The sequence below is a fragment of the Pleurodeles waltl genome, chromosome 7, assembly GCF_031143425.1.
Source record: "Pleurodeles waltl isolate 20211129_DDA chromosome 7, aPleWal1.hap1.20221129, whole genome shotgun sequence".
NCBI classification, from domain to species: Eukaryota; Metazoa; Chordata; class Amphibia; order Caudata; family Salamandridae; genus Pleurodeles; species Pleurodeles waltl.
Window position 1 is genome coordinate 142242236 of NC_090446.1, and position 13146 is coordinate 142255381.

At 46.4% G+C, this 13146-nt stretch overlaps 1 protein-coding gene across 6 annotated transcripts in view; it reads right to left on the reverse strand.

Moving 5' to 3' along the window:
- Positions 1 to 522: 522 nt before the first annotated feature.
- The window catches only part of FAM217B (family with sequence similarity 217 member B), a 130736-nt gene continuing 118112 nt past the window's right edge, over positions 523 to 13146 (reverse strand). For all 6 annotated transcript variants that reach the window (XM_069243413.1, XM_069243411.1, XM_069243412.1 and 3 more), the window contains one exon: positions 523 to 2115. In XM_069243413.1, coding sequence (XP_069099514.1) covers positions 927 to 2115 — 1189 coding nt within the window. In that variant the 3' untranslated portion in view covers positions 523 to 926. The remainder of the gene's footprint in view (positions 2116 to 13146) is intronic.

Here is a 13146-nt window from a genome sequence, read left to right on the forward strand (position 1 = left end):
GAACAAGTTGAAGGTGGCTGCTTATGAGGAGAAGAAAGGAGAGAGGAGGAACGAGAAGAGAGTGGAGGCGGAAGGGAGGAGAGCGAAGGAGAAAGAGGAAGAAGAGAAAGACGAAAGAAGAGGAAGAAGCAGAAGAGGAGTGTGTCAGTGAGAGGAAAGTAGTAGTTGGGTGGGTGTGGTACAGATGATGCCAAGGTTGGGGAATGAATATGACAGTGTACACACATGGCAGTGATGGCTTATCTAAGGGGTGGGATAAGTCCTGACCAACTGCCACTCAGAGAAGCCTTTCGAACGCATAATTCTCTACGGTGTTGGGCATACCTCATAAACATTTATGCATTTTTGTCAGTATAACTACAGGAAGGGTCCCAGAGACATAATTTGGAATTATCCATTGCCAAATGCATTTGACAAAAAGACAATGATGTCTTACATTGTCAAAAGTAAAAGCAGACAGGAAGAAACTAAATTTTGTATTTTTAAAAGTAATTGTTCAGTTTCATGCTGTCTTACGATACCAAAGGTAAAAGCAGGCAGAAAAAAAACGGATTTTGCATTTTTAAAAGTAATGGTTCACCTGCTAAGTCATGCTCCTAAAGAATTGGAAACAAAGCTGGTTTCAGAGGACAGCATCAGCATTGTAAAGCTCAGAATGCTTTTGATTATCTTAAAGGTGTATACAACAACTAGCTTTTATTTAAAAATAATGATTTCTGAAGCAAGGATAACACAAGAATGCATGTTAATAATGTTCCCGTAAGCACCTACATAAAAGAGTGGAACACATTAAATCATCACCTGCACAGTAAGTGTTTTGGTACCAGGTGCAACATGGCACGGATGACCCTGTATCGGTAACCTGGTTGAACAGTAACCTTTGTTTGGAAGCTTTTACAATATTTCATACTTTGTGAAAATCTCAATCATGTTTGCCAACGTTTGCTCATAGGTTGTTTAACTCCATTTGTTGTCATCTTCTGATCCCATGGTTCTTTTTTGACAGGCACATATGCATTATCGGCCAATACATTTTTCTTTGTGTTCACATTCGTTTTGGTACCTTTAATAGTATGTAAATAACTCTGGGTGGTCAGAGGAAGTTTTGAGGATCGGACATTACCAATTGACTGAACCTTTGAGAAGCTTGAAGAAAGCTGAAGCTCGAGCAGATGTTGCTTATTGATCTTCGTTGCTTTTTTTTTCAATGCTGGATTAGTCTCTTGAGTAGATTCAGCATGAACCGTATCAGCTGCATTGGAGTATTGTCTAGATGCCCTTGGCAACCTGGTGCCTTCAGAGTATAAAGGTTGCTTTCTATTGCTGCCAGTGTGCCAGCTTGGATGTCTGAACAAATTCTCTGGCTGAGCAGGCATTCGGCCTGACTGTTGGTTATTGCACAGTCTGCTTTTAGCAGGACTTTTTACATTGGAGGAATGACTTGGGGCAGTATGAGGCCTGAGCTTATTTGTCTTAGCTTTTTCATTCTGAATGGTTTGCATTTGTAACCATTCTAACTGAAGAAGTCGATCAACATACTTCTCAAGGTGTCCTGCTGGTTTTGGTCGAGATGTGGTTCTCCCTTCTGTGTTAAGAAACATGGCCAACTTCGGAAGGTCCCACGAATTAAATGGTGGAGGAAGGATGTCTGGGTAATAATGCTCAGACTCTTTGTAACTCAGTTCGAAAAGGTGATCAAAAGATGCTGGATCGATTCTTTCAGCTCGGAGAATAAGATCTGGTGGAGTGAAGGGAGATGAGGGCATAGCAATTCTTTCAGAATCGGACAGGTCGCTACCACTGTCTTCATTTGCATCTTCCTTTATAAGCATCAATGATTCAAAATGAAGACGGAGGTGCTCCACTGAGTCACCTTCATTTCTTGGAGTAGAAATACAGGCTTCAGCCATAGGCTCCTGAAAAGTTAGGCAAGGTTCATATTTCTTGCTGAGACTAAACCTTGGAAGCAAACTCTCTTTAACTTCGGTACTCGGCAATGTGCTGCACCTTGGATTGTAAAGTGATTTCTCCAGTCTAGCTTCCTTTTGTTTCCTTTGTGACAGGTCCTTTGTGGATTCTTCTACCCAATGTGAAGACAAGCAAACATTCTTAGTCCTATAGAAGAAAATCAAAGATTATTAAAAAAGGAACTGTACATCTGAGAGGTGTGGACATAGTTACCACTAAACAAGCTGTTTGTTGATATGGCTAATTGTCAATGACTCATTTGTCACCTGAAAAGAGAAGAGTACATTTTGCTCTACTGATTAATTGTGTCAACTTTTAAGGTATAAATCTAGCTTTATTTTCTACCAGATACCTCTTTAGACTGCTGGAGGAGAAGGTTTAAAACACATTGCTTTTTCTCTGTAGTGTCTGCTTTATTAGTTTATTAAAGGATAAAAATACTTTACATACAACATGAGAACTTAAGTCCCCAAATAAAATAGACAACACTCTCTGAGTTTTAAGCATTACAACCACACAGCAAAATCAAAATATTAATGCCCACTGTGAAAATAACATGAAATCTAGTTTAAACATAAGAAGTTGATGACACAACCATAAATGGGAGGCACATAAGATAACAAGCACAATTTCTAAATGCCTGATTGAAAGGCTCATACAGAATTTAGAATAACCACAAGACGAACTCATCATTTTTCAGCTCTTAATATTTTATTTAAATTATCCATAAGAGCTGAAAGCTTGCTTCAACATTTTTTGCATATGTTGCTAAATGCTAACTTCAACGCCAACATGTGTTCTGCAAGCTTATTTGCCTTTTCAGGGCATTCAAACATTTTTAAAACCTTGAATCTCAGGCTTATTACAAAACAAGCAAATCTAACACATAAGACCTTTGAAGCACCTAATATCATGTTCATATTTAGGACAGACTTAAAATAGTCTGAAAAATGATTCCTGCCTACCAAAGAACTAAAGATATTTAGTAATTCAAATAATGTATGATGTCTCACAACTAAGGCATTCAATAAACACAATGCTAAAATAGGAGTATCACCCCCCCATCCATTCCTAAAGAATTTAGGGGGTGATTCTCACCCTGGCGGGCGGCGGAGGCCGCCCGCCAGAGTTCCCCCCTCCAGAATACCGCACCACGGTCATTAGACTGCTGCGGGTATTCTGTGTTTTACACTGGGCTGGCGGGCGACCGCCAAAAGGCCGCCTGCCAGCCCAGTGTAAAACTACCTTCCCACGAGGACGCCGGCTCAGAATTGAGCCGGCGGAGTGGGAAGGTGCGACGGGTGCAGTTGCACCCGTCGCGAATTTCAGTGTCTGCAAAGCAGACACTGAAATTCTTTTTGGGGCCCTCTTACGGGGGCCCCTGCAGTGCCCATGCCATTGGCATGGGCACTGCAGGGGACCCGTAAGAGGGCCCCGCGACACCCCATAGCGCCATCCTGTTCCTGGCGGGAGAACCGCCAGGAACAGGATGGCGGTATGGGGTGTCAGAATCCTCCATGGTGGCGCAGCTTGCTGCGCCGCCATGGAGGATTCATTTGGGCAGCGGGAGACCGCCGGTTTTCCACTTCTGATCGCGGCCGAACCGCCGCGGTCAGAATGCCCAACGGGCACCACCAGCCTGTTGGCGGTGCCCCCGTCATTTTAGCCCTGGCGGTCTTGGACCGCCAGGGTTAGAATGAGCCCCTTAGTGACCACCCAGAAAAGTATATAAAGATAGTAAAAATAACAAATACTACCCTCATGTTGGTGGGTTCAATTCATAGTATTATATCAAAACCGTTCAAACACCCATCCAGCAAAGTATAAAGAGGCAGTTCAGAAAACATTGGTTTCATTTTAGTCAGTTCTCTGAGGCTTACTATCTCCAGTGCATTACACTGAATCGGATAGGGAGATATTAGGTGCTGGCCAATTGGACACTTGTTAAATCCCGTCTCATAACTGTTTGACCTGACATCTTTGGTGTGGTATTCTGCCAAAACCTTTTGCCTTTACTCCCTTACTTTGTTTATGTTGACATTATGGCTCTGGGCACTTAACCTCTGCTAACTAGTGCTAAAGTGCTTGTGCTTTTTCCTTGAACCATGGTAAAATTGGCCTTCACCTAATTGGCACATGTTATTCATTTGTAAGTCCCTAATAAATGGTACTACCTGTACCCATGTTACTCGCTACAGTTGCCCTGTAAAGTAGCCTGTATTTCTGGTTTAAATTGCCATCCCGACCTGGCAAAGTAACCCTTCTGCCAAACCAAAACCTTCCTTTATAATACTTACAAGTTACTACTAAGGTAGGCCCCCAAAGACTCATAGGGCAGGGTGCATGTTATTTAAAAAGTAGGATATGTGTGCTTAATTTTTACATATCCTGACAGTGAAAAGTAGTTTTTCCCTTTAGTAAGGCCTATCTCTCCAACAGACTAACAATGGGTTGCATTACTACACTTAAGTTGTAATGTCAGTCTGAGCCAGATAGAGACATGCTGTTACCACTCAAATGAATTGTAATTTAAAATCGTCTTTACTGATAAAGCCAGGTTTTAGGTTCCAATTCTGAAAATCTCACTTTTAGAAAGTTTGCACTTTTTTGTCCAAAACCAACTGGTCTTTTTTACCAGTGTCCTGGGTCACACGACTGTGAATAGCACAGCTATTGGGGGATGTGTATTCCTTTAGCAACACACAAGGATGATAGACGGAGTGCTGAAACTTTTCAAACACTCACCCATCTGGGTTAAATCCATTGTTCTTTTCCTCACAATGCCAACCCAGTTTGGACCCAGCGATATGCAAATCAATCTTGACTCTGCTCCCCACGGGAACAGTCTAGCCCAAACTCAGAAGGCCAGGTACTCCCTGGACTGTAAACAAGCATCCTGGAACCAGTTTTAGGGTATAACCCCTCATCAGCCATGCTACCTTGAATTCAGTGGCACAGTGAGCAAAGGACCCATGTCAGGCCATACCCTGGCCACTTAGGATGACTTTAGCAACACAAAAGGATGATGGACGGAGCGCTAAAACTTCTCAAAAACTCACCCCTAGTCAAAGATCCATGTTAAATCCATGTTTCTTTTGCTCACCATGCCACCCCAGTTGGAGCCAGCCATATACAAATCAGTCTTGACCCTGCTCCCCATAGGAACAGTTCTGCCCGAACTGTGTATTCCTCCCAGACATTGGGACAAAAAAAGTCTAAATGTGAGGGGAGAGAATCTTCTTGACAGGATTGCTGGGGAGTTATGCTTTTCCTTGAATACATGTCAAACGGCACTGCCTGCAGCACACACAAAGGAACCTGACACCAGGTCTTCCCTTGCCTTTGCCACCCTAGACAGTCTGGACAAAGGGGAAGGACTGACTAGAACCAGTTTTGGGGGTAAATAGGTCAGGGAATTGCCTCACAAAAAGGCTAGCACCAGGTATAAATGGGAGACTTCAGGACCTCTCATCAGAGCACTCCTGGGCCTATGGAAGATTCAGAAGATGGACTGCCTTGCTGACTGAGGAAGAGGGACTGCCTTGCTGACTGAAGAAACAAGACTGCACCTGCTTGCCTTGAACCTAGGCTACCCAGAGTGAGTCCAAGGGTCAGTTGGCAGTCCTCCTGTGTAAGCTAAAGGGACACAAAAAGCTTCTGTAGGCCTCCTTGCAACTGCCCATCTGACCAGCACCAACTGGACCTGCCTGAGCCTTGCTGCTGGCCTCTACTGGAGCGAGTCCTGATCCCCAAGAGTTGCCCCACAAGGTCCTGGAGCCTTGGCTAGCAGCATGTAAACTCCTCCTGAAGAAAAGGTGAAAACACCAAAGTATCTAAGCTCCTCGTGATTATGAAGTGACCTGTTTGCTTCAAAGATCAATCGCCTGTGACAACTGCCAACAGAAGGCTCTTGACTGACCTGCTCTTCGGGTGCCTGCAGCCACTGTCCATAACGACCGGCAATGTGAAACCTGCACTTTGCGCAAGCCAGCGACAATGATCACTAATACGAACCTACAAAGGTGACCAGCTTGTCGAGCTACAGCAACAACTGTGTGAGGCACGCCTGGCTCTTTGCAATACAGCAATGACCGTCCGCAATGCCTAACTTTCTCCTCACATCAACAGCCTCCTCCTTACAGGCCCTGTCAACATGATTAGCCCCCTTTGCGCAGAACTTCAGAAGATAACTTCAGCGTAATTAACCTTCTCCCTGTGTCCGACCCACGCTCCATTGCAGTCAGCCTGAACTTGTGACTTCCCTCCTGACTAGCACCCCCAGGTAACCATGAGTGGCACTTAGTGCTTCTTGGCACTATTTTCAACCGAACCTTTGAAAACTTATATCTAATGTTATACTGAGTGGAAAACTGTTGTTTTGTTGTAATTTTATTTCTTAAAATGTACTCTTTTCTGTATGTTGTATTTTCAACTTATTACTGTTTGAATTCTGCATAAATTCTTTACACATTGCATTGAAGTGCTAACTGCTTTGTGCCAAGCTACCAGAGGGTTCAGCACAGGTTTATTTAGTGACGTTTTTGGTCCATCCTGACCAGGATTGTGTTTATCATTTGTTAGGGCTTCCACTCATCTTAACTCATAATCTAACTGCTTAAAGTAACAGTCTGTTTAGAGTTCTGAAAATCATCATCCGCTTCCCTGTAAATCAAAAACACTCATTTATCGAGGTGAATAATCCTTCATTACTAAAGATTATGTAGGCAACCTGCTGCTAATCTCGTACTAAAAAATCTATCCCCACACTAGACAAATTTCAACCTTCTTTAGACAAGCTAACAGAACCATTCATCACCAATTCCTGGTTAACATTGAACAAAAAAATATTTCTTGCCTTGGATCATTCAGGTTTTCATGTATTCTATGCCACATGGCAGACCTTTTTAGTCTTTTATATCAAGTCTTTCTTCAGTCACATAGATATAACTTTAAGGTTGTCTTTGTTCCAATTCCAATTTACACTAAGCAGATAAAAATTGCTCATTACCCACTCTCTAACTATTAGTTTGAACGGGGAAGACTGAAAGGTACATTCTCGTCTCCTCGCCATTTCCATGGTTACTTAAGGTCTCTTCCAGACATCACCAATGTTATAATCTGAATGCCAATAACAATCAACTTTATATCAGTTTTGAAATTTCTATCTGCTCCTGAGGGTCCAACAGAGTCAACTGCATTACCACCTATAACGCCCTTAACTACATCAATTTCTGAAGCATACCACTCACCAGGTCTGCAATGGCCCCGAAAATTGAAGTTTCAACATAGGCAATTCTTGCAGCCAGCTGCTCTGCCTTTTGAAATGCTTGTCTCGTCAACAGCTACATTTACCAGTGGCTTTTGCTAAAAATCTTGGTAATTTTCAAAGAAAGATGAGGTATATTACAGAGTACCGCATACAGCCTGTAACACAGCCAGTGTTGAAACTGCCACCAAGATTGCTACATACTGGTACCTCACACCAGTATGCTTTCACAAAGGGAATCCTACACACATTGCTGATTGCTGGCAAGGGTGCGACTCACCAAGGACCTTACTTCACTTGCTGTGGGACTGCCTCAGACTTACCAAGTACTGGGACATGATCTTTGGCAACACTGACCTACACCTAAACACCCAACTGCCCCACCTCCTAACCTATATAGTCTTAGGGCTCAGTTATTAGCTCATCTTCCCACTGAAATCCCACAGGGAATTGACAAATTGGTTTAGCTTTAGGGGGAGCCCTTCAAAACATTCTCGCACACTAGGGCACAGGACACCCTCCAACATTTTGGGGGTGGTTGCACCCACTGCAGCATCTAATGGGTATGGAGAAACTTACTGTTACCCTCACGCCGCACGGGGAATCATATAGTGAACTCTGACTTTCCTACATTACCTTGTTGTCAGCTGAGTTTAGAGAGCTAACGTGCCCCAAATACCTCTGCTTACTACGCCTCACAGACATTGCCCCTACCACACAATCTGACTGTACTATTTAGACCAAGGTCTCTGACACCATGGGTAACTATATTCAGTCCAATGCAATTGCTCTGTGTGTTCTGAGGGCAAGAGAGGGAGGGGGCGGCTTTGGTGAATAGCAGGTTTTTTTTTTTGGTTTTTTTTGCCACATGGGACATTAATAAATGGACGAGATGTGCCCCTACTGGAGTATGTTTGTCTTTGCTCCTTAAAATGTTGAATAAAGAGATTTGAACCATAAAATTAAATAGACTAGCTATCAAACTTAAATGCAACTGCTATATACAACACCCCCAGAACCTGACACTTGCCTTCAAGTAAATAGAGGACAGGAATGAGAATACTCAACCTTTTCCATCAAGATGTCCTGGTCCTCACTGTCTACGAAACCTAATCTCCTGAAAATGCCCATAAGTAAAGTTCGGTCCTTCTTGGTGTGCTTTATGGCCATCCCTCCAAACAGGGAACACAGAACAGATGGAAGAACCTCAAAGGCCTAAAAGAACAAGTTACTTACCTTCGGCAATGCATTATCTGGTAGAGACAATATCTAGCTGCAGATTCCATACCTTTGAATAGATACTCAAGCCATACCATCCCGGTGGTTGGCTGCAGACAAATTTAACTAGGCTAAAAAGTCCTGCAAGACCAAATGGGCGAAATGCCCGTCTCTGCACTACTGACTGTCCAGGCCATAGTGTTTGGCAAATTAGTGCAGGGTGCGAAGCAACACTTTGCCAGGAAACACTGTAAGATAGGGAGGCTTGGGTGATAAAGCCTGCAACTCACTCACTCTCAGGGGAGATGATATTGCCACTAAGAAGGCCACCTTGATGGTAAGCAGCCAGGGGGGACAATTGTGTAGTGGCTCGAAGGGGGCACACATGAGACAACGGGTTCAGGTCCCACTAGGGCATGATGAAGGGCAAAGGAGGAAATATATATACAAGCCCTTTCATAAACCTATTTACAATAGGGGACTTAAAAAACAACAAGGGATTGTCAGGCAGCTGCAGGAAGGCGGACAAAGTAGAGAGAGAACCTATAAGATTGCCCAGCGCAGAGCCTTGCTGGGCAAGGGTAAGAATGAAGAGAAAGAGAGTTATTAGACTTTTCTGTATAATATTTTACAAATTTTCACCAACGGCAGGCATATAGGGGGTCATTACAACATTGGCGGTAAAAGGCACTTAGCGCCGTGCAGAAGACCGCCAACAGACCGCCAACAGACCGCCGCCGCGACGGAATTCCGCAACAGCTATAATGACACACATCTCAGAAACCGCCGAAATTCAGACACCCACACAAGTCCGCCACACCAAAGGTCAGTGATAAACTGGCGAAAACAAAACCTCCACCTCTACGGCAACAGAAACACGCCCATGCTATTACGACCCACAAATCCACACACACATCTCCAAAACACCGCCACATTGGACAATTCCAAATACACACACCTGATACACATACACACACCACTCCCACACACCCAACACAATATAAAACACACACCCACATCACCCACAAACCCCTACGCCCAAAAATTATTCATGAAGGCCAGAGAGACAGCACAGCCAAGCCAACCCCACCATACAGAGGCACACAACACCATCACCCACACAACATCCACGCACAAAACACCACACACATTAACACTCACACCGCCCCACACACCACCCCATGGCATGCCAAAGACAGCCCCGCTTTTCCGAGGAGGAGCTCCGGGTCATGGTGGAGGAAATTGTCCAGGTAGAGCCACAGCTATTTGGCTCACAGGTGCAGCACACATCCATAGCCAGGAAGATGGCTATGGCGAAGAATAGTGGACAGGGTCAACGCTGTGGGACAGCACCCAAGAAATAGGGAGGACATCAGGAAGAGGTGGAACGACCTACGGGGGAAAGTGCGTTCAACGGTCTCCAGGCACAACATCACGGTTCAACGGACTGGCGGAGGACCCCCACCTCCTCCCCCACAACTAACAACATGGGAGGAGCAAGTCTTGACCATCATGCATCCAGAGGGCCTCAGAGGAGTCGGTGGAGGATGGGACACTGGTAAGTCAAATCTTAACTATCATATCCCCCACCCTACCTGCATGCTATCACACACCCCCACCCTCACACCCTCCCCTATCACCCCAAATCCTTAGTAATGTATGCATAACACAAACTACACATCCCAACACCAAGCCCTGCATGACACAACTAAGCATGGACACCTATCACCTAAGCATTCCCACTGCACATACCCAGAACAACCCCCTAACCATCATCACACAAGCCCCCACACAGGAATGCTAGCACTGGGGTACACGGTCACCCACCCATTGCACACCATGACACACACACATGCAATAATCATGCTCTTATGCCCCTGCAGGAACACGAAGGACCGTAACCACACCAGAGCGTCCAGACAACACCACTCCACCCCCAGAAGAGGCCCACAGTGATGATAGCAGCTCTGCCCTACTGGAGCCTGATGACCAGCCCGGACCATCGTGGGCCTCGGGACAGTCGGTTCCCCTTGCACAGGCACAGCCCAACACTGACCTTCCACCCTCTGGTAACACCAGCACAGCACCCACCCAGCGGGCCCAAACCTCCATACCCAGGACAGGTCAATCAGTGGTGTGTCCACCACTACAGGGAACCCAGGATAACCCACCACCCCAACAACAACAGGGACCTGGGGGCAGTGGTAGTGGGCACACGGTCCAGGGGACGGACGCACAGGAACACAGGGGAACTGGGAGGGCTGCTGTGCGACAGGGGGCGGACAGGCCAAGGGAACCCACTCTCCACGAGGCCCTCACCTCCATCATGGGAGCATACCACCACTCCCAGGAGACGATGGCGACGGTCCTGATAAAGTTTCAGGAGACCCAGCGCCTGCAGAAGGACCAGTATTTGGGGTTCAGGGAGGAGCTCAGGACCATCAGCTCCGCCCTGGGCACCATCGTAGGGATGCTGAAGGACATACAGCAGACCCTGAGGGACACTGTGGCACTCCAAGGGGCCGCTAACACTAGCCAGGACGATGAACTGCCCACCACCTCCGCCGGCGCTAGTGGACAAGACGCCCCGCCACAGGACCACCACACCAGCACCCCACCCCGTGCAGACGGACAACCACCACGCAAGCGGTCCCTGAGAGCGAGGAACAGGACAGAGCAAGATGGCAAGACCCCCGCCAGGAAATGAGACCACCCTGATTGTCCCCCCACTGTCCCACTTTGTAACCCTGTCCATACTTGAACTGCCCCAGCTCCACTTCCTATGCCCATATGGGCAGTGCACCTGTGAGACTAATAGACTGGACTCTGCCATGGACATTCCTCCGCCATCACCCATCCTCATTTTACAACCCCCTCCCATTTCTGAGCACTTCAATAAACACCCTTGAAACACAAAACAATCTGGAGTCAGTCTATGATTTGTTAAAATGTAATATCTATGACAGTGTCAAAATGCGTTGTGAGATGTAAAGGCAACATACCAATGTCACACATCAAAAGTCCTTGAAGGATGCAAGTAGATGACACACGTTGGTAACCACACCTGTGAAACCGTAATGGAAAGAAACAACTCAATTACCAAATAATCCCAATAAATTACACACAGGATAGAGGAAGACGTTTGACAGTGAATGTAATGTTAAAACTGAAAATGTTCTCACCTGTGTGTCACTGGAAATATTGCTGTATGACTAACTCCCTGTTGTCGTTGTCTTCTTCCTCAGCTTCCTCCTCATCACTGTCCACAGGCTCCACAGCTGCCACAACACCGTCATCTGGACCATCCTCCTGCAGAAAAGGCACCTGGCGTCGCAAAGCCAAATTATGAAGCATCGAGCAGGCGATGATGATCTGGCACACCTTCTTCGGTGAGTAGAATATGGAACCACCTGTCATATGGAGGCACCTGAACCTGGCCTTAAGGAGGCCGAAGGTGCGTTCGATCACCCTCCTAGTCCGCCCATGGGCCTCATTGTACCGTTCCTCTGCCCTGGTCCTAGGATTCCTCACTGGGGTCAATAGCCAGGAAAGGTTGGGGTAACCAGAGTCCCCTAATAGCCATACACCGTGCCTCTGGAGTTGACCCATCATATCAGGGATGCTGCTATTCCGCAGGATGTAGGCGTCATGCACTGAGCCAGGGAACATTAACCTGGGAGATGTACTGGTCTGCCAAACAGACCATCTGTACATTCATGGAATGATAACTCTTCCTGTTCCTGTAAACCTGTTCACTCCTGTGGGGGGGGACCAGAGCTACATGGGTGCCATCAATGGCACCTATGACGTTGGGGATATGTCCAAGGGCATAGAAGTCACCTTTAACTGTAGGCAAATCTTCCACCTCAGGGAAAATGATGTATCTCCTTACGTGTTTCAGCAGCGCAGACAACACTCTGGACAAGAAGTTGGAAAACATAGGCTGGGACATCCCTGATGCCATGGCCACAGTTGTTTGAAAAGACCCACTTGCAAGGAAATGGAGCACTGACAGCACCTGACGTCAGGGGGGATTCCAGTGGGATGGCGGATTGGTGACATCAGGTCTGGCTCCAACTGGATACATAGTTCCTGGATTGTGGCACGGTCAAACCTGTAGGTGACGATTACATGTCGCTCTTCCATTGTCAACAGGTCCACCAGCGGTCGGTACACCGGAGGATTCCGCCATCTTCTCACATGTCCCAGCTGATGGCACCTACGAAGGACAACAGCGACGATAAAGTCAATTTTCCTCCAGGTATGTACCCACAGTTACATAGAAGACTACACCAAACACAAAACCCTTCCTGTATGTGTGTTGAGTGTAGGCCTAGCTATGTGTGACGCAGAAGTTAATGAAGCAATGTGGGCCCCTGAAATGGCGGCTGCCTGACCTCTAAACTGGGACAATGGGATTGTGGGGTAACTGCGCTGGCGTTGCATACCGTCGCGGTAGGCAGTCGTAGACCGCGGCGCAATGCTGCATTGGTTAACATAGGACCCTATGGGTCCCAGTAGCCAATGAACAGGTGTGCCGGCGGTGATGATGCGCACCGCCGCGGACGTCACCGCCATTTTCTATCTGTTCAATCACTAGATACCTGACCTTCGACAGGAGAGGACCTACACTGCAAGTGCTGCTGTGACCTCGGTCTGGAAGCAACGATGGCTGCTGCGTCTGGGGAAAGGGC